The sequence below is a fragment of the Erpetoichthys calabaricus genome, chromosome 5, assembly GCF_900747795.2.
Source record: "Erpetoichthys calabaricus chromosome 5, fErpCal1.3, whole genome shotgun sequence".
Taxonomy (NCBI): Eukaryota; Metazoa; Chordata; class Cladistia; order Polypteriformes; family Polypteridae; genus Erpetoichthys; species Erpetoichthys calabaricus.
Genome location: NC_041398.2, coordinates 32,617,076 through 32,642,650, shown reverse-complemented (window position 1 = coordinate 32,642,650; position 25,575 = coordinate 32,617,076). Strand labels below are relative to the sequence as shown.

The 25,575-nt window shown below is 40.9% G+C and overlaps 1 gene segment (V, D, J or C); it reads right to left on the bottom strand.

Moving 5' to 3' along the window:
- Positions 1-1,036: 1,036 nt before the first annotated feature.
- Positions 1,037-25,575, bottom strand: part of LOC114652473 (immunoglobulin kappa variable 3-11-like) — a 43,884-nt gene continuing 19,345 nt past the window's right edge. The window contains 2 exon segments of the V gene segment in view: positions 1,037-1,160; positions 10,601-10,736. Coding sequence covers positions 1,037-1,160; positions 10,601-10,736 — 260 coding nt within the window.

Here is a 25,575-nt window from a genome sequence, read left to right as displayed (position 1 = left end):
GAGAGTAGGACATCAGAAAAATTTTAAAAATCTCATTTTGATGTTATTTTGGACAATCAAGCTGAATAAGATGGAAGGGCTTGTTGGGCTGAATAGCTTGTTCTAGTTCTAATGTTCTGGAGTGGTTCTATCTCAGGTATCAAGAGAAAGAGTAGTCAGTGTGGGTCATGACAGACGAAAGCAACATAGGAAGGGGTGTACTTATGTGGAGGATGATGAGGGCAAGTAAATCAGTCACCCTACAGGTTAGTCAGGGACCCCTTATTGTCGTAGGTACTATAAGCTCAGATATTATCGTTATGTTATTATTACATATTTTTATTACTTTTTCCATGTTTCTCACTTTTATGACTAATTCCACACCCATTCTGCTTTAACCTCCTTGGGGTCACTCAGGGTTTGTGGTCGACTCAACTACCTCATATAGGCTACAAGCTCACAATGTAAATAAGGAGATGGCATTTTTAGTTTTCTGCAACCTTCGTATTCTAACAGAGGCATTGACTACATTTGTTTTATCTCAAAATCTGCAAAACTCAGTTTCCATTGTTTCCATTATATATTCATTTTTTAACATTGGCTTTAAAACCAGTCATACTTCTTAGATGTATCAGTGTTATTTGTAAGAATTATGATTTCTTTAATTTCTCAAAAGAACCTTTAGGAAGCATGAATAAACACCATACAAGTAAAATAATGACAAAATGGCTAAAATGTGGATAATTAACATTTTATAACATCAGTGTTTACTTCAATGAGCCTTCACTATGAGACTTTCTAAGTATCCAGATATCATATTTTATGTATTTGCTGTACACACACTATGGACCTCTTAGGCCCCATGTCATGATATTGTGGTTAAACTTTTGAGGAAATTAGGGCACATTCAGTTAAATGTGTTTAAGCAACTGAGAAAAACTGTAATGTGCAAAGCCATTGTTATGTTATGTCTCACTTTGTTGCCTCAGTGACTTGACGTTCAGCACCTGCAGCAGACCCCGCTACAGTCTTGTATTTTTGTCGAGGAGGTTTTTGTTCAGCTCTTTATCACCGTGAGAGGCCAGCTGTGACTCCGCTGACAATAGTAATAGCCGGCGTCTTCAGGCTGAACTCCACTTATTTGTAAGGTGAAATCTGTCCCAGAGTACTGGCCACTGAACCTGTCAGGAATCCCAGACTGACGGTTAGTGGCATATCTTATCAGCAGTTTGGGAGCCTGACCAGCTATCTGATGGTACCAGTGCAGGCTACTGCTAATGGAGCTACTGGCCTTACATGAGAGGGAGACGGTCTGACCTGGCTGGGCAGATGCTGAAGTGGGCTGCGTCAGAGTCTGGCCGCTGATATCTGAAGAACAAAAAGACAAAGAGAGATATTTAATGAAGAACTCACTGTTTTTTGTTTTTTTTTTCTTATTTTGTTTCATTTGTCTCTTCTGTTAGAACTCTGTGTAAACCTATCAGGTTTTGTGGTATTGAACCTCTCAGGAATCCCAGACTGACGGTTAGTGGCATAATATATCAGTAGTTTGGGAGCCTGGCCAGCTATCTGATGGTACCAGTTCAGGTAACTGCTAATGGAGCTACTGGCCTTACATGAGAGGGAGACGGTCTGACCTGGCTGGGCAGATGCTGAAGTGGGCTGCGTCAGAGTCTGGCCACTGCAATCTGGAGGATAAAAAGACAAAGAGAGACATTTAATGAAGAACACACTGTTCTTTTCTTACTTCATTTCATTTTGCTCTTCTGTAAGAGCTCTGTGTAAACCTGTGAGGTTTTGTGGTACAGTGATCCCTCGCTATATCGCGCTTCGCCTTTCGCGGCTTCACTCAAACGCGGATTTTATATGTAAGCATATTTAAATATATATCGCGGATTTTTCGCTGCTTCGCGGGTTTCTGCGGACAATAGGTCTTTTAATTTCTGGTAAATGCTTCCTCAGTTGGTTTGCCCAGTTGATTTCATACAAGGGACGCTATTGGCAGATGGCTGAGGAGCTACCCAACTTACTTTCTCTCTCTCTCTCTCTCTCTTGTGCTGACGTAGGGGGGTGTGAGCAGGGGGACTGTGTGCAGCTGCTTCCTGAAGGACATGCTGCACGGTGCTTCGCATACTTAAAAGCTCAAAGGGCACGTATTGATTTTTGACTTTGTTTTTCTGTGGCTCTCTCTCTCTCTCTTCCTGCTCCTGACAGAGGGGGTGTGAGCTGCCGCCTTCAACAGCTTTGTACCGGCGGTGCTTCGCATACTTAAAAGCCAAAAAGCCCTATTGATTTTTTTTTTGACTGCTTGCTTTGCGCTCCTTTGAAAAGGAAGATATGTTTGCATTCTTTTAATTGTGAGACAGAACTGTCATCTCTGTCTTGTCATGGAGCACAGTTTAAACTTTTGAAAAAGAGACAAATGTTTGTTTGCAGTGTTTGAATAACGTTCCTGTCTCTCTACAACCTCCTGTGTTTCTGTGCAAATCTGTGACCCAAGCATGACATTCTAAAAATAACCATATAAACATATGGTTTCTACTTCGCGGATTTTCCTATTTCGCAGGTGGCTCTGGAACGCAACCCCCGCGATGGAGGAGGGATTACTGTATTGAATTTGTGTTTTCTGTCTCTTAAAGCTCTGAAGGTCTTACCTGTGACAAAAGCTATTGCTGTCAAGATTAAAAGGGCAAGTGCAGACATTTTCTCTGTGCTTCAGTGTTCCTAAAAGATCTTAAGGGTGCCATTTAAAGAGAAACTGAAGGGACATGCAAATTAGCTCTAGTATGTAAATCAGGAAGGCGGTGCAGATGAATACCTCATTAGCAGTCAACCTACAGGGCAAAGGAACAGTTCAGCTGAGGGGCTCAGTGCCCTGTCCTGTAGACCAGTGATGCAGAATAACAAAAATGTATGTTTAATATTTTTTAAAAGTATATATTATTACTTGAGCCTTTCAGCAGAAATGTAACAAATAAATGTATGTGTGCTGTGTATAATAGGTGTATAATAATTTATTTGGAAATAATTATTTTGTGGCAAGCACAGTCATTGTCTGTGTGCTGTTTTAATTGATTTCAGGGCCAGCATACTCAGGTACCCTCTCACAAGTAAACATCTTAGGTTTATTGGTGATTGTTCTGACTTGGGATTTGTACGTGTGTGTGTGTGTGTGTGTGTGTGTGTCCTATAATGAATTACAATTTTGTGCCAAGATGATTCTTTCCTTTGACCAATTCAGCCAGGGTTGGCTCCAGCTCCATGTAACAAGCCCATATTAAATGCTCAGATTGTTCAATACAAAAAGCTGAAGTGCTCCTTACTTCTTATCTCAAATATGCTTCTTCACCCAAAGTTTCCTGTATGAACACAAGCCATTTTTTCACACCTTCTTATGCAGTTACAGCTTACCACCCATCGAATAATTTACCTTTAGAGTGTATGTGGATCTGGTTTGAGCATGGGAGGCCTGAAGCATGGCAGCATTAAGGGGTCAGACTGCCACTAAGAGACCAAGTAACAATTGTGGTTTATCAGTCTGTAAGGGAAAACATCAATAATAATATCATTAAGTAAATTTGTACTAAAATTATTCCAAAGGACTGTTGGAACATATAAGGTTTATTTTCTCTAGGAATGTTCTCAGCTGGGGACTTCTCTTTTATTTTGTGCATTAACAGAGGGGCATTTCTTTTGAAGGTTTCATTTATTTTTTTTCCCTTCAGCTAACTAACTTTCTTTCTTTCTTTCTTTCTTTCTTTCTTTCTTTCTTTCTTTCTTTCTTTCTTTCTTTCTTTCTTTCTTTCTTTCTTTCTTTCTTTCTTTCTTTCTTTCTTTCTTTCTTTCTCATGTAAAGATATGTGTATCCATGTATTGATTGTATAATTTCATATATTCTCATATTAATGAATCTACACATTGACTTTGAGTGAGTTGAATAAATGGCCACGTCTAGTTTTGAAGATGAATAGTGAAAAAAAGAAAATGGTGCATCACTTCATTGCATCTAATTCTTTGCATGCAGGCAGTAAATGTCTGCTATTCAGCATATTCAGTAAAAAAAGAAATATAACTAGTTGATTTTGACTGTACAAAAAGGCCTGAAGGAATACATTTTATCCATGTACCGTAGCTAACTGACTAAAATGACAAGACAATGACCATAAATTAAGTAGGTTTATTTACATAACACAGTTCAATAGTTACTCCAATCAAAATAAAGTTAAATAGTACATCCTTAAAACACATCTATATCTTAGAATTAGCTAAAAGTCCAAACAAAGGCGAATAGTCTTTGGCATGCACACACATTTATCCCTAATGAGAATTTTAAATTCCTAAAATAGAAATGTATTTAATTACAATTATTTCATTGTTTCCTTGGTTATTTGTTCCAGGTACAAATGTGACAGAATCTTTCAGTTTAAAAAGGCAGGCACAGTTTGAGCCACTTTATAAATTCACACAGTAAGTTGATTCTCTTACACAAACAACAGAATATAAATAAGGCTGGCAGATATTCAATAAGCTGATTTAAAGATAATTATAAATCAGAAAAAATCAATTCCTCACATACTATAAATGTTATTCTTACTGCCTTTCAGAGCATATTTCAATGGTTGCCTTTTCTTCCTAATCTTAGTTTTGCAATCGATTTTCTAAAACCGCATAGTCCAGTAATTTTTGTGGATAGGCAAAGCTCATCTCTGCAGTAATGGGCTCAAGACAAGAGCCCACCGTGGACATGATGCCAGTCTAGTAGATAATATATTCATACGCCTTTTACTCACTCAGGTGGTGCTCAATTGCATATTAAATGAATGAATCTCTGGCACAGGGAGATTCACATTGATGGTAAACAGAGAGAGACCCCACACGTAAACACAGACTACACCAATTTTTAGTCCACTTGTCTGTTTTCAGTTATTAGAGCACACGCTAAAAGATAATGTCTACAAAAGACATTGCAAGTTAACAGATTTGCATTCATGTTTCGGTGTCCCAACTCTCCAAATGTGGGATCTCACAGAATTTCTCATGACTCCAAAACGATGACAATCAAGTTTGACTTGCAGTGACAGTTTGTGTGTTATTTCATAGGGAAAAATCAAACAAAAAACAATAAAAAATGTTGATGATGCCATGGCTTGGAAGACGGGGTTACCACAACTTGTAGAACTCGCAGCATGAGGCTGAGGCGAGTTTTATTTTAGGTCTTTCCACATGTTTCTCATTGGCCATCGGTCTTGAACACGTAACATTAAAATTGCAGGGTCTTGAGATTTCTGTAAGGGGAAAAACTTTCTGTATAAATCTGTGAAGTGCTTCAAACTGTGCCCGCCTGTTGTAATAGAATAAATGACTCAGAAAGTCTCAAAAAGAGTTGGGGAATGACCCCGTATATGGACAATATGTAAAAAAATAGCACAAAATGGATCAAAAACCAAAGCATTTGATACTGAACAGTGAAAACAAGGTGTTTTATGACAAAATGGTGGCAGGAAATGAGATTACAGGAAATTACATCAAAAGCGGGTCGACGGAAATTACATCATCATTGACGGACCAGAAAGTGATGTCATCCTGGTGGACACGGAAGTAATGTCATCATGGCGGGACACAGAAGTGACATCATCATGGCGGAGCCAGATGTGATGTCGTAAGGGGGAGCCAAACGTGACATCATCTCGGGAGAGTCAGAAGTAACGTCATCAATGGAATATGTAACCAGGGTTGTGGAATGGTAGCCATTAGCCATGGGTGACCGGAAGTGCTGAATGTGAGTTATTATTTTTCTTCTTTAGTACTGTTGATGGAGAAAGAAAGGCATTGACCACTTGTCTCTTGTAACCTCACTCACCGTAGGGCTTGTTGGCTGCCTCCTTGCCTCCTAAAGCGCACGTGTGTGACATTGTTTAACTAACACTATCTGAACCACTTCTACTCTGTACATTCATGTAGAGATGAGATCATTTGGCATTTTTCATTTTTTATTTTGTTCTTTTACATATGAGAAGTCAAAATCAATGAAACAGCTATTTGCCAAATACTTTTGATAATACTCAGAGATAGGTGTGTTCAGAATATTCCAATAATTTCTGTGCTGATTGGTGTTACTTGAAGTGCCTCGTGACAGTATTACGTAAAAGAACCAAACTTCCTTAAGACTGCTGCACTGTTGTATTCTTCAGTCTGAGCAGTGCATGTGGCAGACTCCATCAGACTTGATATAATAAAGGACAATCCCCCTCTCTAAAAACACGAGTGACCTAGGTAAGGTAAAATATCCACATAAGATGAGATTCAAAGTCAGGTACTGAAGGCACTACAAGCCATGGATTTTCAAAAGGAACTTTTGCAGTTGTGCGGTAGAGTGGCACAGTTGTAGTGCTGTTGCCTCGCAGTGGGTTCATCTTCCCGGGTCCTCCCTGCATGGAGTTTACATGTTCTCCTCATGGCTGCATGGGTTTTCTTTGGATGCTCCAGTTTCCTCCCAAAGTCCAAAGACATGCAGGTTAGGTGGATTGGCGATTCTAAATTGTCCCGTATGTGTTTGTATGTGTGTGCCCTGTGGTGGGCTGGCGCCCTGCCCAGGATTTGTTCTTGCCTTGTGCCCTGTGCTGGCTGGGATTGGCTCCAGCAGACCCCCGTGACCCTCTGTTAGGATATAGTGGGTTGGACAATGACTGACTTTTGCAGTTTTTCTCAATTGCTTAAATACTAAATCTTGAACAGTCGGCTTGATAACCATTTGCTTTATTTCAGTCCTTAAATCTGTGGCACTCTTCCCAGAATTACTCTCTTCCTGTTATCATTGTCATATTGCTGATTGGTTGCACCATTTCAGCAGATCTTCAAACACAAATCCGATTGCTGAAGCGCAGGTCTTACCATACAAGCGATCAGAAAATAAAACCACTCTCTAATGAACACAAGGTGTCACAACTTGAGCTCAATTAGCACACACACCTTCAGCTGAAAACATTGAGCGTCAAAATGCTTCACACTTGACACTAAACTGACTTCTCTAAATGGTGCCATGTTTGCTTACTGTGGCTGGTTTTGATGAACTTAAACATGGTAAGTAAGCAGGGAGTCAGAAGAGGAAGAGCATGAGCACAGACCAGAAGAACTGTAATATCAGATGATATTCATGTAGCTGTGGTTGACCATGTGCTTGTCCATGGATTGGCAATGAGAAAAGCTTGGCAACAAGTGCATCAGAATCTCAGCCACTACACAGTTTCTTCCATTGCCCATACCATCAGAAGTGAGAACAGTGTACAGCACTTCTGTACTTCCAGCAGCAGATATCTTGATTACAGTAAAATCTTCATATTTCCAGTACTGGACAGATACTACACAAAAATAACACTGTGCATAGTTCTGACACTGTGTTTGTTCTACACTGTACAGGGATTGCAGCTCTTAAAGATGCATTGTGTTTTTTCTTTTGTAGAACTGACAGGCAACCTGTGAACATGAATGTGGCCAACAATAACATTCTTTTGTGGGAAACACAGAGCAGAGTCATAGAAGATCAGCAACATTTCCGGGGTGTAAATCAAATCATCATTTCTACCATCAACCGCATCCTATGTCGTAAGACACTGAATATGACACAGATAATCAAAGTCACTTTTGAGTCAAGACCCCAACGCCTGCAACACATTCAGGTAAAGGCAATGCAGCATCATCCACTATTCTACCAGATCATGATACAGTGAAATGTACAGTACTCTTTTGATTTTGGGTTTAGACTATTACAGTGCACACCATAAAGCACTGTTACTGTATCTCTAGCCTTTCATTAAGGAGATTGTTTGAGCTTGATGCCAGCTACACCCCACATGAGTACATCTTTATTGATGAGGCTGGATTTAACATCACTAAGAGAAGATGAAGGAGGCTTAAGGTTATTCGATAGCCTATCATTGTGAAAGTCCCAGGGCAGCAGGAAGGCAATGTGACAATGTGTGCAACCATAAGTGAATATGGAGTTCTCCACTGTCATGCTGCCACTCTGGTCTCTTAACACTAGAATTACCAAAGCCTGCGAAAACACTCGTAAATCCGGCCCACCTTAAATCCCTTCGCACCTCTCCATCAGCATCTTTTGTCTTTTAAATGTGCCAATCAAGCAGCAAGCAGCCTACTATTCTAACCCCCCACCACTGCAGAATGGGCACAAAGTTCTCCCTATTCCAGCCTTCATTTTCTGGGAGTGAAGTGCTGGAGTTTTAGAATGGAAATAATAGATCGTTATTTAGAACACATGCATCTCATTTGTGTTCCGTTTCAACAATAATCTGAGTAAACACATCATTAAAACTGAAACGTTTTTCATATTTTAGTAATAAATGACAAAATGTAGACATAAACTATGTAATACACTGCAAATCTTTGGAATTTCCTAGTTCACCTTCATGTGCATGTTGAGCAGTGTGAACAATATGAGGCTGGACAGTCAGAGTTGCCATAATATGTTGTGATTTGGGTCATTGTCAGTTTTCCTCCAGCTGCAGCCAACGTAACTGGTTAGGTGATCATCCTAGGTTTTACAATTTGTTCCTGCCAGCATTTCTCAACTCCAAAAAAGAATTCTCTTTGGCATTTGGAGAGAAAAGCATGCTGTGTGACTTGAATGAGGCTTTGTGACCTAACTCAGCCCAGAGACATGAATCGGATGGGTGATGTCTGTCAGATACAGGGCTATTTAAAATGAAAGAGCAGATTTGAAAAATGTATTTCAAACAAACTGTATAAGACAGAAACACATTTCACACTTCACTGGATAGAGGAAACTTCAAAGTTTGGTCCTATGGTCCTTGAGGTTGCATGCACTCAACATGAGCACCATGTGTAGTGTGACAAACATCAAAACGGTAGACCATTTCTTGCCACACATGAGTCAACTGGTCTCTAATTCCTCAATACAATATCGCAAATCTGGGAAGATTAGCAGACATAGGTGGAACAAACACTCTTTCTTTAATGTACCACCATAGATAAAAATCACAGGGGGTAAGGAAAGGAGACCTAGAAGGCCATAGATGATGAGCAAGATCGTGTTGTCCACCTCTTCCAATCCATCGTCCTTGAATGATATCATTCTGGTAACGCTGGACCTCCAGGTGGAAATGCTACTAAACTATTAACCTCTTAACCGCCCTCTGCCGGATATATCCGGCATCGTAGCATTATTGCTGACGCCTTACTGCCGGAATTATCCGGCACATTTGCCTACGGTTATGTGAATGCCTGGTGCGTAGTATAACTGACAGTTTGGCGTGGGTATTATTACTACATTGTATTTCGACAACTCTGCGGTTGTATTGGCTGCTCACGTGATGTGATTCGAAAGCGAAAGCTGTGAATATGGCGAAACGTAAACTGACTTCAAGTGAGGTTTTGCTGGCGATTTTGGACAATAATTCTGATCATGATTGTAGCAGTTCTGAAGAAGATTTTAGCGACAGTGATGATCAGCAACATGCACTGCATGATACTGTGAATGACGACGCATCGGATGATGGCAATGAGTGGGTGTATCCCCAGCATCTCAACTGGACTGCTGCCCGTTATCTGAGCCAGATAAGAGAGATCCAAACCGTGACCGCTTGTTCAAGCTACATCCTTTGATTGACCATTTATTTGAAACATTTCAGCAGGTAAATACTGATTGAATAAATGTAAAGTAAAAAAACGAAAATTGTTCAGATTTCTCCTGGCATGGGGAATATTTAGGGAGTTGGCGGTTAAAGGGTTAACGAGAAACAGAGCTTAGTGGCATCACTGGTATTTTTAGGCCGGCTTTTAAACTGATGTGCGGGATGTGTTTCTGTCTTATACAGTTTGTTTGAAGTTTTTGAAATCTGAATAGCCGTGTACTGTAAAGTGACAGAATATTGATTTCCTTAGTTGTGTTTTGTCATTTTTTAAGTTTTGTTTTACTTTGCTATGATTTTGTATGTATAAAGCGGTGATTCTTTTTCTTTTTGTTTTCTTGCACTTTACACTTACACTTTTGCAGTGTCATTTTCATCATCACATTGCAATTGAGAAAATATAATTGTGAAATTTGGTGTTGCATATGGTGTAATTGAACACTTTGATTATTGCATGTTCAGTGCTAATAACCTTAACTTGTTAAGTATGCAGTTTAAGTGTCCTGAATTGATTTGCTGGTGTCTTGTGGTCACTGTATGTGTCATCTGAGTGAAATGTTTGCTTTAAGTGTCAGAATGAACGGCTTTGAGTTGGGCTTCAAGTCTGGGATTTAAACAGATGAGTGAGATGTTATGATGTTGTGTTTAAGCATTTGAGGAAAGGAGGGTACATTCAGTTAAATGAGTTTAAGCAATTGAGAAAAACTGTAAGGTGCAAAGCCATTGTTATGTTATGTCTCATTATGTTGCTCTTGCCTCAGTGACTTGACGTTCAGCACCTGCAGCAGACCCCGCTACAGTCTTGTATTTTTGTCGAGGAGGTTTTTGTTCAGCTCTTTATCACAGTGAGAGTCCAGCTGTTACTCTGCTGACAATAGTAATAGCCGGCGTCTTCAGGCTGAACTCCACTTATTTGTAAGATGAAATCGGTCCCAGAATACTGGCCACTGAACCTCTCAGGAATCCCAGACTGACGGTTAGTGGCATAATATATCAGCAGTTTGGGAGCCTGGCCAGCTATCTGATGGTACCAGTGCAGATTACTGTCAATGGAGCTACTGGCCTTACATGAGAGGGAGACGGTCTGACCTGGCTGGGCAGATGCTGAAGTGGGCTGCGTCAGAGTCTGGCCGCTGCTATCTGAAGAACAAAAAGACAAAGAGAGATATTTACTGAAGAACTCGCTGTTTTTTTTTTTTTCTTATTTTGTTTCATTTGTCTCTTCTGTAAGAGCTCTGTGTAAACCTGTGAGGTTTTGTGGCATTGAATTTGTGTTTTCTGTCTCTTAAAGCTCTGCAGGTCTTACCTGTGACAAAAGCTATTGCTGTCAAGATTAGAAGGGCAAGTGCAGACATTTTCTCTGTGCTTCAGTGTTCCTAAAAGATCTTAAGGGTGCCATTTAAAGAGAAACTGAAGGGACATGCAAATTAGCTCTAGTATGTAAATCAGGAAGGCGGTGCAGATGAATACCTCATTAGCAGTCAACCTACAGGGCAAAGGAACAGTTCAGCTGAGGGGCTCAGTGCCCTGTCCTGTAGACCAGTGACGCAGAATAACAAAAATGTAACAAATAAATGTACCTATGCTGTGTATAATAGGTGTATAATTTATTAGAAAATAATTATTTTGTGATTAGCACAGTCATTGTGTGTGTGGTGTTTTAATTAATTTCAGGGTCAGCATACCCTCTCACAAGAAAAAATCTTAGGTTTATTGGTGACTATTTTGATTTGGGATTTGTGAGTGTGTGTGTGTGTGTGTGTGTGTGTTTCCCATATTACAATTTTGTCCCAGGATGATTCTTGCCAGTCCAGCCAGGCTTGGCTGCAGCCCCATGTAACCAGGTCGTAAAAAATGCTCAGATTGTTCAATACAAAAAGCTGTAGTGCTCCTCACTTCTTATCTCAAATATGCTTCTTCACCTGAAGTTTCCTGCTTGAACACAAGTCATCTCCTCACACTTCTGCACTCACAGTTTATCACCCATTGAATAGTTTGCCTTTAGAGTGTATGTGGATCTGGTTTGAGCATGGGATGCCTGAAACATGGTAGCAAGATATCAAAGGGGTCAGACTGCCACCAATTATCCAAGTAACAGTCGTGGTTTATCAGTCTGTAAAGGAAAACATCAATAAAAATAACATTAAGAAAACTTGTACTAAAACTATTCCAAAGGACAGTGGAACATATAAGGTTTATTTTCTCTAGTGCTCTTTGGTGCTCAGCTGGGGACTTCTCTTTTATTTTCTGCACTAACAGAGGGGCATTTCTTTTGAAGGTTTAATTTATTTTCCCTTCAACTAACTAACTAACTAACTTTCTTTTTTTCTTATGTAGATATGTGTATCCATGTATTGATTGTATAATTTCATATTTTCTCATATTAATAAATCTACACATTGACTTTGAGTAAGGTGAATCTAGTTTTGAAGATTAATAGTGAAATAAAGAGAATGGTGCATCACTTCAGTCGTTCATTTCATCTAATTCTTTGCATGCAGGCAGTAAATGTCTGCTATTCATCATATTCAGTAAAAAAAAAGAAATGTAACTAGTTGTTTTTGACTGTACAAAAGTGTTCAGGTAGGTGAAATTATTTTCAGTATTTTAAAACTTGAACCATATGTTAGGCAAAATACTCTGTGAATAAAGAATAGTTGTGAGTCACCATTGGTAATGGACTCCAAGATGGACATGTTGATATACTATGACAAGCCTGTGGAATCAGCCAAGTACACTTTATCCGTTTACAGTAGCTAACTGACTAAAATGATAAGACAATGCTCTTAAATTAAGTAGGTTTATTTTCATACCACAGTTCAATAGTTACCCCAATCAAAATAAAGTTAAATAGTACCTCCTTAAACATATCTATGTCTTAGAATTATCTAAAAGTCCAAACAAAGGCAAACAGTCTTTAGCGTGCGCACACACATTTATCCCTAATGAGAATTTTATAATTACAATTATTTCATTGTTTCCTTGGTTATTTGTCCCAGGTACAAATGTGACAGAATTTTTTAGTTTAAAAAGGCAGACACAGTTTGAGCCACTTTATAAATTCATACAGTAAGTTGATTCTCTTACACAAACAACAGAATATAAATAAGGCTGGCTGATATTAAATAAGCTGAATTAAAGATAATTATAAATCTGAAAAAATCAGTTCCTCACGTACTGTATATGTTATTCTTACTGCCTTTCAGGGGTTATTTCAATGGTTGCCTTTTCTTCCTAATCTTAGTTTTGCAATCGATTTTCTAAAACCGCATAGTCCAGTAATATTTGTGGGTAGCTAAAGCTCATCTCAGCAGTAACGGGCTCAAGACAAGAGCCCACCCTGGACATGATGCCAGTCTAGTAGATAAAATATTCATACGCCTTTTTCTCACTCATTTGGTGCTCAATTGCATATTAAATGAATGAATCTCTGGCACAGGGAGATTCACATTGATGGTAAAACAGAGAGAGACCCCACACATAAACACAGACTTAACCAGTTTTTAGTCCACTTGTCTGTTTTCAATTATCAGAGCACACACTAAAAGATAATGTCTACAAAAGACATTGCAAGTTAACAGATTTACATTCATGTTTCGGTGTCCCAACTCTCCAAATGTGGGATCTCACAGAATTTCTCATGTCTCCAAAATGATGACAATCAAGTTTGACTTGCAGTGACAGTTTGTGTGTTATTTCATAGGGAAAAATTAAACAGAAAATGATAAAAATGTTGATGATGCCATTGCTTGGAAGATGGGGTTACCACAACTTGTAGAACCTGCAGCACAAGGCTGAGGTTTTATTTATTAGCCTTTCACTGGGTTCTCATTGGCCATCGGTCTTGAACATGTAACATCAAATTGCACGACCTTGAGATTTCTGTAAGGGGAAAAACTTTCTATATAAATCTGTGAAGTGCTTCAAACTGTGTCTACCTGTTGTAATAGAATAAATGACTCAGGAAGTCTCAAAAAGAGTTGGGGAATGACACCATATAATGTCCGTGGAAAATATGCAATAAAATAGCACAAAATGGATCAAAAAGCCAAAGCATTTGATACTGAGCAGTGAAAACAAGGTGTTTTATAACAAAATGGTGGCAGGAAATGAGATTACAGGAAATTACATCAAAAGCGGGTTGATGGAAATTACATCATCATTGAGGGACCGCAAAGTGATGTCATCTTGGCGGGCCGGAAGGGGGTGCCGAACGTCACATCATCTCTGAAGAGTTTAAAGTAACGTCATCACTGGAATATGGAACCGGAGTTGTGGAATGGTAGTCATTAGCCATGGGAGACCAGAAGTGCTAAAGGTAAGTTATTATTGTTCTTCTTTACTACTGTTGATAAAGAGAGAGAGGTATTAGTACATACAATCGACCCCTTGGCGGCAGAGTGGCACAGTGGTAGCACAGCTGCCTCGCAGTAAGAAGACCTGGGTTTGCTTCCCGGGTCTCTCCCTGCGTGGAGTTTGCATGTTCTCCTCATGTTTGCGTGAGTTTCTGCCGGGTGCTCCAGTTTCCTCCCACAGTCCAAAGACACGCAGGTTAGGTGCATCGGCAATTCTAAATTGTCCCTAGTGTGTGCTTGGTGTGTGTGTGCCCTGCGGTGGGCTGGCGCCCTGCCTGGGATTTGTTCTTGCCTTGCGCCCTGTGCTGGCTGGGATTGGCTCCAGCAGACCCCCGTGACTCTCTGTTAGGATATAGCAGGCTGGACAATGACTGACTTTTGCAGTTTTTCTCAATTGCCTAAATACTAAATCTTGAACAGTCGGCTTGATAACCATTTGCTTTATTTCAGTCCTTAAAGCTGTGCCACTCTTCCCAGAATTACTCTCTTCCTGTTATTATTGTCATACTGCTGATTGGTTGCACCATTTCAGCAGATCTTCAAACATAAATCCGATTGCTGAAGAGCAGGTCTTAGCATACAAGCGATCAGAAAACACAACCACTCTCTAATGAACACAAGGTGTCAGAACTTGAGCTCAATTAGCACACACATCTCCAGCTGAAAACATTGAGAGTCAAAATGCTTCACACTTGACACTAAACTGACTTCATTAAATGGTGCCATGTTTGCTTACTGTGGCTGGTTTTGATGAACGTAAACATGGTAAGTAAGCAGGGTGTCAGACGATGAAGAGCATGAGCACAGACCAGAAAAACTGTGATATCAAATGATATTCGTGCAACTGTGGTTGACCATGTGCTTGTCCATGGATTGGCAATGAGAAAAGCTGGGCAACAAGTGCATCCGAATCTCAGTCACTACACGGTTTCTTCCATTGTCCATACCTTCAGAACTGAGAACAGGTACAGCACTTCTGGCTGCAGATATCTTGATTAGAGTAAAATATTCATATTGCCAGTACTGGACAGATACTACACAAAAATAACACTGTGCATAGAACTTACACTGTCTTTGTTCTACATGGTACAGGGATTGCAGCTCTTAAAGACGCATTGTGTTTTTTCTTTTGTAGAACTGACAGGCAACCTGTGAACATGGATGTGGCCAACAATAACATCCTCTTGTGGGAAACACAGAGCAGAGTCATAGAAAATTAGCAACATTTCTGGGGTGTAAATCAAATCATCATTTCTACCATTGACCGCATCCTATGTCGTAAGACACTGAATATGACACAGGTAAACAAAGTCACTTTTGAGTCAAGACCCCAACGCCTGGAACACATACAGGTAAAGATAATGCAGCATCATCCGGTATGTCGCCCCAGATCATGATACAGCAAAATGCACAGAACTCTTGTGATTTTGTGTTTAGACTATTACAGTGCACACCATAAAGTACCATTTACTGTACCTCTAACCTTTCATTAAGGAGACTGTTTGAGCTTGATGCTGTGACACCCCGTGTAGTGGGAATTGGGTCACCAGCCTACACTCTAGGTGTCTAGTATGTGGGACCGAACATGATCAGGATGATGGTGTAAGACAGGAATACACGGACACAAAAAAGGGTTGGGTTTTTTGAAAAATAAAGTGAGGTTTTATTTACAGGTGCACTTAAAGAAAAACAAAAATAATGTCCTACTGAATTTATATATCGATACACAGTCCAATACTGCAAAGGACACACAAAAACAGTAATTAAATGGAGCCCATATACAGTACTTACAGTGCTGCCTGAAAGTCCCAAAATGAAAAAGTAAAATACACACAAACTAGTGAAACCCATATATATATATATATATATATATATATATATATATATATATATATATATATATATATATACACACAAAAGTAAAATGTGAAGCTGTCTTCCTCCACAGTGATCCAAGTCAGGAAGCTGCTCCTTCAAACAGTGTATAGTACAGGATTCACCCAAAAATATTCAAAATACAGAAAAAAAATGTATATACAAAAATAAACAGTGCACCACTAACCAGAACCCAATTAATACCTCCACTAAAGTTAATCCAGAGATATTTATATATACAAGAAAAAAAAATTTACAATAATCACGGCACAAGCAGTAGTGCTTGGTAAATTCATATCGCTGTTCCACCAACTACATTTCTCTAGCAAAATCTAGTTAGAAGAGCCAGCCTCTAGAGGCCGTAATTCCTTTTTGTATTCGGCGCCCTTGTGCCGACCAATTAAACTGCTCCACGTCATCCCTCCATTGGCACGAGATGACGTGAACGTGTCTGTGAAAGGTGGCTTCTTCTGTCCCGCATGATTACTATAAAAATTCGAGCAGCCAGTGCGCACGTGTTGAGACGTGGACTGCGCTTCTGCCTTAAGTGAAAGTAAGCACTTTTACATTTTTTTTCCTCCTTCCCTGAGCTACAGCTCAGACAACTGCAAACACGGGATCCCTCTTCTCAACTGTGGCAAAATAATACTAAGGCGCGTCACACTTTCTTTTGCTCTTATAGAGTTATGATGTTGCGGGAGGCATGCACAGGAGTGGAAGACCAAAAATGCCATCCCGGCCGGTCAATGGCAGGGCTGTCTCTCCAATCTACACAGACCTACTGCGACACTCCTCAAAACACGCTAATATGGTCAGCAAAGATGTCTCTCTGCGCTATATAGAAAAAAAAAGAAAAAGGCAAGTTTAATTTCTTTATACCTTTTTTTCCCAAACAAATACCTCTCTTTTAACACTGCAGCGGACACTAAGTTTATTTAATTACTAGTAATGCCAATGAGGCATATTACCATAGATGCCAGCTACATCCCAAATGAGTACATCTTTATTGATGAGGCTGGATTTAACCTCACTAAGAGAAGGTGACGGACGCTTAAGGTTATTTGATAGCGTACCATTGTGAAAGTCCCTGGGCACCAGGAAGGCAATGTGACAATGTGCCATAAGTGAATATGGGGTTCTCCGCTGCCATACTGCCACTCTGGTTTCTTAACACTAGAATTACCAAAGCCTACGAAAAAAATCGTAAATCTGGCCCACCTTAAATCCCTTTGCACCTCTCCGTCAGTGTCTTTTGTCTTGTAAATGTGCCAATCAAGCAGCATGCAGCCTACTATTCCAACCCCCCACCACCGCAGAACGGGAACAAAGCTCTCCCTGTTTTAGCTTTATTTTCTGGGAGTGAAGTGCTGGAGTTTTAGAATGGAAATAGATCATTATTTGGAACACATACATCTCATGTGTGCTCCTTTTCTACAATAATCTGTGTAAACACATCATTAAAACAGAAACATTTTTCATATTTTAGTAATAAATGACAAAATGTCTGTGGTGTGCTGGTGCCCTGCCCGGGGTTTGTTTCCTGCCTTTCCGCCCTGTGTTGGCTGGGATTGGCTCCAGCAGACCCCCGTGACCCTGTAGTTAGGATGAAGCGGGTTGGATAATGGATGGATGGATGACAAAATGTAGATGTAAACTATTTAATACACTGCAAATCTTTTGAATTTCCTAGTTCACCTTCATGTGCATGTTGAGCAGTGTGAACAAAATGAGTCTGGACAGTCAGAGTTGTCATAATACGTTGTGATTTGGGTCATTGTCAGTTTTCCTCCAGCTGCAGCCATATGTAACTGGTTCAGTGGTCATCCTAGGTTTTCCAATTTGTTCCTGCCAGCATTTCTCAACTCCAAAGAAGAATTCTCCTTGGCATTTGGAGAGAAAAGCATGTTGTGTGACTTGGATGAGGCTTTGTGACCTAACTCGGCCCATAGACATGAATCAGATGGATGATGTCTGCCAAATACAGGGCTATTCAAAATGAAAGAGCAGATTTCAAAAATGTATTTCAAACAAATTGTATAAAACAAAAACACATTCTGCACATCACTGGATAGAGGAAAGTTCAAATTTGGTCCTATGGTCCTTGAGGTTGCAAGCACTCAACATGAGCACAATGTGTACTGCGACAAATATCAAAACGGTAGACCATTTCTTGCCACACAAGAGTCAACTGGTCCCTAGTTTCTGAACTCACAGCTTCCTCAATTCGATGTCACAAATCTTGAAGATTAGCAGGCATAGGTGGAACAAACACTCTTCCTTAATGTACCCCGATAGATACACTAAAAATCGTAGGGGGTAAGGTCTGGAGACCTGGGAGGCCATAGATGATGAGCAAGATCTTGTTGTCCACCTCTTCTAATCCATTGTCCTGGAATGGTGTCGTTCAGGTAATGCCAGACCTCCAAGTGGAAATGCTATTATACTTGTGGCAGATTGCCGGGGTCATTACTTGGCCGGGATGCCTAAAAGGACCAGAAGGTGGCAGGAATAGCTTCCGGGCCACTAGGGGGCAACCGTCCTGGAGAAGGAGAGGACCACGGGAGAAGAACAAAAAGATTCTGGCCTGTTGGGACCCGTCGCCACCGCCAGGGGGTGCCTCAAGCCTCATAGGACTCGAAAATAGTTACTTCCGCCACACTCAGCAAGATGGCGGAGGAACCTGCCAGGGACACCTGGAGTGCTTCCGGTGCAAAGGGCAGCACTTCCGCCACACCACGAAGTGCTGCCGGATGGACGTCATCAGACACCTGGAGCACATCCGGGCGGGAATAAAAGGCGCCACCTTCGTACAATCTGGGAGCCAAAGTCGGGAGTGGGAGCAGGACAAAGCTCCCAGGAGGAGAATAGAGGCGGCCTAGGACTGAGAAAGAGAGTTATAGTGGTAATTATTGCTGAGTGCATTGTGTGTAGTGTTGGAACTGTGTTTATTAATGTTTAATAAACGTGTGCAATTTATAAAGATGTGGTTTCCGACTGGTGGTGTCCGGGCAAGTCTCACGTACTATAAATGAGAAACAGAGCTCGCTGGCATTCACTGGTACCTTTAGGCAGGCTTTTAAACTGATGTGCGGAATGTGTTTCTGTCTTATACAGTTTGTTTGAAATTTTTGAAATCTGCTTTTTCATCTTGAATAGCCGTGTACTGTAAAGTGACAGATTATTGATTTCCTTAATTGTTTTTTGTCATTTTTGAACTTTTATTTTACTTTGCTATGATTTTGTATGTATAAAGCTGTGTTTCTTTTTCTTTTCTTGCACATCACTTTACTCTTTTGCAGTATCATTTTCATCATCACATTGTATTTTAGAAAATATAAATGTGAAATTTGGTGTTGTATATGGTGTAATTGAACACTTTGATTATTGCATGTTCAGTGCCGTCAACCTCAACTTGTTAAGTATGCAGTTTAAGTGTCCTGAATTGATTTGCTGGTGTCTTGTGGTCACTGTATGTGTCATCTGAGTGAAATGTTTGCTTTAAGTGTCAGAATGAACGGCTTTGAGTTGGGCTTCAAGTCTGGAATTTAAACAGATGAGTGAGATGTTATGATGTTGTGTTTAAGAATTTGAGGAAAGGAGGGCACATTCAGTTAAATGTGTTTAAGCAACTGAGAAAAACTGTAAGGTGCAAAGCCATTGTTATGTTATGTCTCACTTTGTTGCCTCAGTGACTTGACGTTCAGCACCTGCAGCAGACCCCGCTACAGTCTTGTATTTTTGTCGAGGAGGTTTTTGTTCAGCTCTTTATCACAGTGAGAGGCCAGCTGTTACTCTACTGACAATAGTAATAGCCAGCGTCTTCATCCTGAACTCCACTTATTTGTAAGATGAAATCTGTCCCAGAAAACTGGCCACTGAACCTCTCAAGAATCCCAGATGCACCGTTTTGTGGCATAATATATCAGCAGTTTGGGAGTCTGGCCAGTTATCTGATGGTACCAGGGCAGGTCATTGCTAATGGAGCTACTGGCCTTACAAGAGAGGGAGACGGTCTGACCTGGCTGGGCAGATGCTGAAGTGGGCTGCGTCAGAGTCTGGCCACTGCAATCTGAAGAACAAAAAGACAAAGAGAGATATTTACTGAGAGATTTAGGTATTTTCTTATTTCATTTCATTTGTCTCTTTTTGTCAGAGCATTTTTGTTTTGGTCATTGAATTTATGTTCTCTCTCTGTTAAGGTGCTGAATGTCTTACCTTTGACAAAAAGTACTCCTGTCAAGATTATAAAGGCAAGTGCAGACATTTTCTCTGTGCTTCAGTGTTCCTGAAAGATCTCAAGGATGCCATTTAAAGACAAAACAGAAAGTACATGTAAATTAGCTTTAGTATGTAAATCAGAATGACAATGCAGATGAATGCGTATTTAGCAGTGGACCTCCAGAACAAAGGAACAGTTCAGCTGGGTGGGGGCTTCAGTGCCCTATTCTTGTACACCAGTGATGCAGAAAAAGAAAAAAATATACATAAAATTTATATATGTATATATTATTCCATGCACCTTTCAGCAGAAAAGTAACAATTAAATGTACTTCTGTTGCGTAAAATAGTTGTACAGTAATTTAAAAAAAATATATATATTTTGTGACAAACACAATCATTGTTTGTGTGGTGTTTTGTTTGCTTTCTGGGTGAGCATACTCAGGTAACCTCTCACAAGAAAACACATTAGGTGTTTTAGAGACTCTAATTTGTCTTGGTGTGTGTGTGTGCGCCCCCCTTAATGTATTAGCATTCTGTGACAGGATAATTCCTGCCTTGAACTAACTCAGGCAGATTGGCACCATTTTATTAAATGGTCAGATTGTAATTTTCCAACCCACTATATCCTAACAAATGGTCATAAGAGTCTGCTGGAGCCAATCCCAGCCAGAACAGGGCGCAAGGTAGGAACAAATCCCCAGGCAGGGCACCAGCCCACTGCAGGGCGCACACACACGCACACACACACTAGGGACAATTTAGGATCACCAATTTACCTAACCTGCATGTCTTTGGACTGTGGGAGGAAACCCACACAGACATGGGGAGAACATGCAAACTCCACACAGGGAGGACCCGGGAAGAGAACCCGGGTCTCCTAACTGTGAAGCAGCAGCGCTACCACTGTGCCACCATGCTCAGATTGTTCAATGCAGAAAGCCGCAGTGCTCCTCAATTCTTATCTCAAAATATTCTTCTTCACCTAAGGCTTCCTGCTTGAACACAAGCCATGTCCTGACCTTCTTCTGCACCCATTGAATAGTTTGCCTTTAGAGTGTATGTGGATCTGGTTTGAGCATGGGAGGCCTGAAGCATGGCAGCATGATACCAAAGGGGTCAGACTGCCACCAAGCAGACAAAAAAAACAGTTGTGGAAAAATCAACAATAATAACATCAAGTACAGTAAATCCATCCATCCATTTTCCAACCCGCTGAATCCAAACACAGGGTCACAGGGGTCTGCTGGAGCCAATCCCAGCCAACATAGGGCACAAGGCAGGAACCAAACCCTGGGCAAGGTGCCAACCCACCACAGGACACACACAAACACACCCGGGCCAATTTAGAATCACCAATCCACCTAACCTGCATGTCTTTGGACTGTGGGAGGAAACCCACGCAGACACAGCGAGGACATGCGAACCCGGTGTTGTGTTTTTACACTTAAACCAACAGTATAATAGTAAGTTAATAAAGACAGACACAAATACAGCAAGTACCAAACATCCACCATTTTATGTATATAAAACAAGTTCCGGCTGTAATGTGCACCTTAATACCAGGGTGCAGGCACATCACACATTCAATGCAATTATTTGAAACATTAAATAGACCTTATATTCGTATTAAATTCTTACATATACATAACATTTCCTCCCAACCAGCTTGGATACGTAACAGGTTTTTTTTTTTTTATATCATATCTACAAAACACTTGGCATGGATACAAAACATGAATATAAAGACAGCTAAAGCATACTATATAAAAGTGCACCATTTATTACGGTGTACTGAAACATTTATATATGGTGAAATGCAGCTTACCAGAGCTAACAGACTCTTAAGTACTTTGTACATTAATATCGACTACAAGTTCAACCTTTCAGGAGGTTTACGAATCCTCTCAGGATAGCGTCTTTCTTGTGCAGGTGGAGCAAACATTTGAAATGAGGTTGAGTCAGCAGATTCTTGAGGCTGAGATTCACCAGCAGCAAGGGATGAATCAGGTGTCAAGAAGGTAAACTCATTTGAGTTCTGAGGAATGATCAGCTCCTCAGCCTTGTCTTGTGATGTGTCTTCCTGAACTTGTGCATCTAGAAGCTGGTCGATATGTCTGCGCCAGACTGTATCATGCCCCACCTGCACTGTGTATGTCAGTGGACCAGTCTTTGACACAATCTTACCAGGTTGCCATTTCTGATTTGAGTGTCGGTAGTCTCTAGCAGGCACTTGTCCAACCTCAGATATTCTAAGCTTGCGTTGTTTTTGGTCTTGGAAGCACTGCTTCTTCTGCACATGTATACGCAAATCAGGTTTCAGCAGATCTAAGCGTGATCTCAAGCTTCTTCCCAGGAAAAGCATTGCTGGAGTCTGACCTGTGGTTGAGTGAGCTGTGTTTCGATTGCAATTTTCGTATGTAGTGACTCTTTTTCCTTTTCCATGGCTTTCATAGATAGTTTGAAGGACTGAATAAAACGTTCAGCTAGACCATTTGTTGAAGGATGGTAAGGAACAGAGGTGATGTGCTTAATGCCATTCTTTTTTACAAATGCCTGGAACTCAGCAGATGTAAACTGAGTTCCATTGTCACTGACTAGTTGTTCTGGAAGTCCTGTACGTGCAAATAAGGTGTGGAGTACATCTACCGTTTTAAATGATGTTGCCTTTTTTTACTGCAAAAATTTCACGCCATTTTGAATGTGCATCAACCACAATGAGAAACATTCGATCATGGAAAGGTCCTGCATAGTCAATGTGAAGTCGTTGCCAGACAGAGCTTGGCCATTCCCAGGTATGAAGGGGAGCGCTTTGGGGCTGTCGCCGAGTCTGTTGGCATCCTGTGCATGACTTGGCCAGATTCTCTATTTGAAGGTCAATTCCAGGCCACCATATGTAGCTTCGGGCTAAGCTTTTCATCTTTACAACACCTAAATGACCTTCATGATGTGCCTCAAGTATTTTTGTACAAAGTTTGGGTGGTACAATCACTCTTGTGCCCCACATAATGCATCCTTGACAAACTGATAACTGCTCACGTCGATTTGAGTACTCAGGGAGATCAGCATCACTTCTAGAAGGCCAACCTTTTATTATCAAGTCAAATAATTTGGCCATAGTGGGATTTCGACTTGTCCATCCATCCATTTTCCAACCCGCTGAATCCGAACACAGGGTCATGGGGGTCTGCTGGAGCCAATCCTAGCCAACACAGGGCGCAAGGCAGGGAACCAATCCTGGGCAGGGCGCCAACCCACCACAGGACACACACACACACCCACCAACACCAAGCACACACTAGGGCCAATTTAGAATCGCCAATCGACCTATGGGAGGAAACCGGAGCACCCAGAGGAAACCCATGCAGACACGGGGAGAACATGCAAACTCCACGCAGTGAGGACAAGGGAAGCGAACCCAGGTCTCCTTACTGCGAGGCAGCAGCGCTACCACTGCGCCACCGTGCCGCCCGATTTCGACTAGTCTCTTTCTGAATTTGAGCACTTGTAATGGGTAAGGGCTCCAGTTGTGTTAAGATGGAAAATTTCAGCTGGATCGGAAAGGTTTTGAGTTCCCTTAAACTCACAAGGTAGACGGGAAAGTCCATCTGCATTTGCATGTTGTTTTGTGCCTCTGAATTCAATTTGGTAGTCATGGCCGCCTAAAACAAAGACCATCATTGTAAGCGTGCTGCAGCCATGGTTGGAATACACTTATGAGGATGGAAAATAGCAACTAAGGGCTGATGATCAGTAACTAATGTGAAATGTTTACCATATAGGTGTTGATTAAATTTCTTTACCGCCCACACTAGGCTTAGACCTTCCCTGTCTATCTGTGCATAATTCTTTTCAGCAGGACTTAGAGACCTTGATGCAAAAGCAATTGGTCGTTCTGTGCCATCAAGCATCTTGTGAGAAAGAACAGCACCAATGCCATACGGTGATGCATCGCAAGCCAGGCGCAATGACAACTTTGGATTAAAATGTGTCAGCACTTCATCAGATGTAATCAGTTGTTTGGCAGTATTAAACGCTTGTTCACAATCTTGTGACCATTCCCATTTACTTCCTTTTTGCCGCAAACAGTTTAGTGGACGCAACACTGTTGAAAGATTTGGCAAAAATCGACGGTAGTAATTTACAAGGCCCAGGAAAGAACGTAACTGGGTCACATTTTCAGGCTGAGGTGCCTTCAGGACAGCATCAATCTTGTCTGGGGATTTATGGAGGCCATTCTTATCAATAACATGTCCACAGTATTCTAAGGAGTCTCTAAAGAACTGGCATTTACTTTTATTTGCTCTCAGTCCAAATTCTGATAGCCTAGTAAGGACTGCTTCAAGGTTCGTCAGATGTGCACTATTATCTGTACCAGTTACAATTATGTCATCTAAGTAACACTGAGTACCATGGATGCCCTATAGCACCTGATCCATTGCTCTCTGCCACATAGCAGGAGCAGACAAAACTCCAAAAACCAGTCTGTTATAACGGAAGAGTCCCTTGTGAGTATTAATAGTGAGGTACTTTTTAGATGACTCCTCTAATTCCATCTGTAAATATGCTTGGGACAAATCCATCTTTGAAAAGTACTCGCCACCAGCAAGTGAGGCAAAGATATCCTCTATGCGTGGTAGAGGATATTGGTCGACAGGTAGTACAGGATTTATTGTGACTTTAAAGTCACCACAGATGCGTACAGCACCATTTTTCTTGATCACGCACACGATGGGCGTTGCCCACTCAGACCAATTGACTTTGGAGAGGACACCCTGTCCTTCTAAACGCTTGAGCTCTGCCTCAACCTTAGGGCGAATAGCATATGGTACAGGGCGAGCCTTATGGAACTTTGGCTGTGCATCCTCTTCCACTGCAATGTGTGCCTTGATATGTTTGAGAGTCCCAATTCCCTCTTGGAGCACCTGTGCATAGTGAACTAATAGTGAATTCAGCTTTTCTTGCTTGGGAAATATGCTCAGGCCTGAGGTGCCCTGCATTTCTTTTATGGACTGCCAGTTAAGCTGGATACTTTTTAGCCATTCACGTCCAAATAAGGGAACACCTCCTCTTGGTAGCACATATAAATCCAGCAGATGTCTCTGGCTTTCATACACAACTGTCACCTTAAGCTTACCAATGGGAGCAATCTTTTCACCTGTGTATGTTTTTAGTATTAATGAAGTGCCTTTCAGTTTCACCTTTGGAAATTTTTCTTTATAATCTTTTTCTGAAATAATTGACAGGGCTGATCCGGTGTCTAACTCCATTTTTAATGTCACTCCTTCCACTTTGGGTGCCACTCATATTATTCTGCGGTCAGTGTGTTTAATAGAATGGAGCTGTAGACAAGACAGCTGTTCAGTTTCAGATTCACTGGAGTTGGTTTTATCAATTTCATGCACCTTTTTGCTTTTATTACCCATTTTATGTGACTTCCCTTTATTTTCGCTCATTCTGCACATTTTCAGGATGTGCCC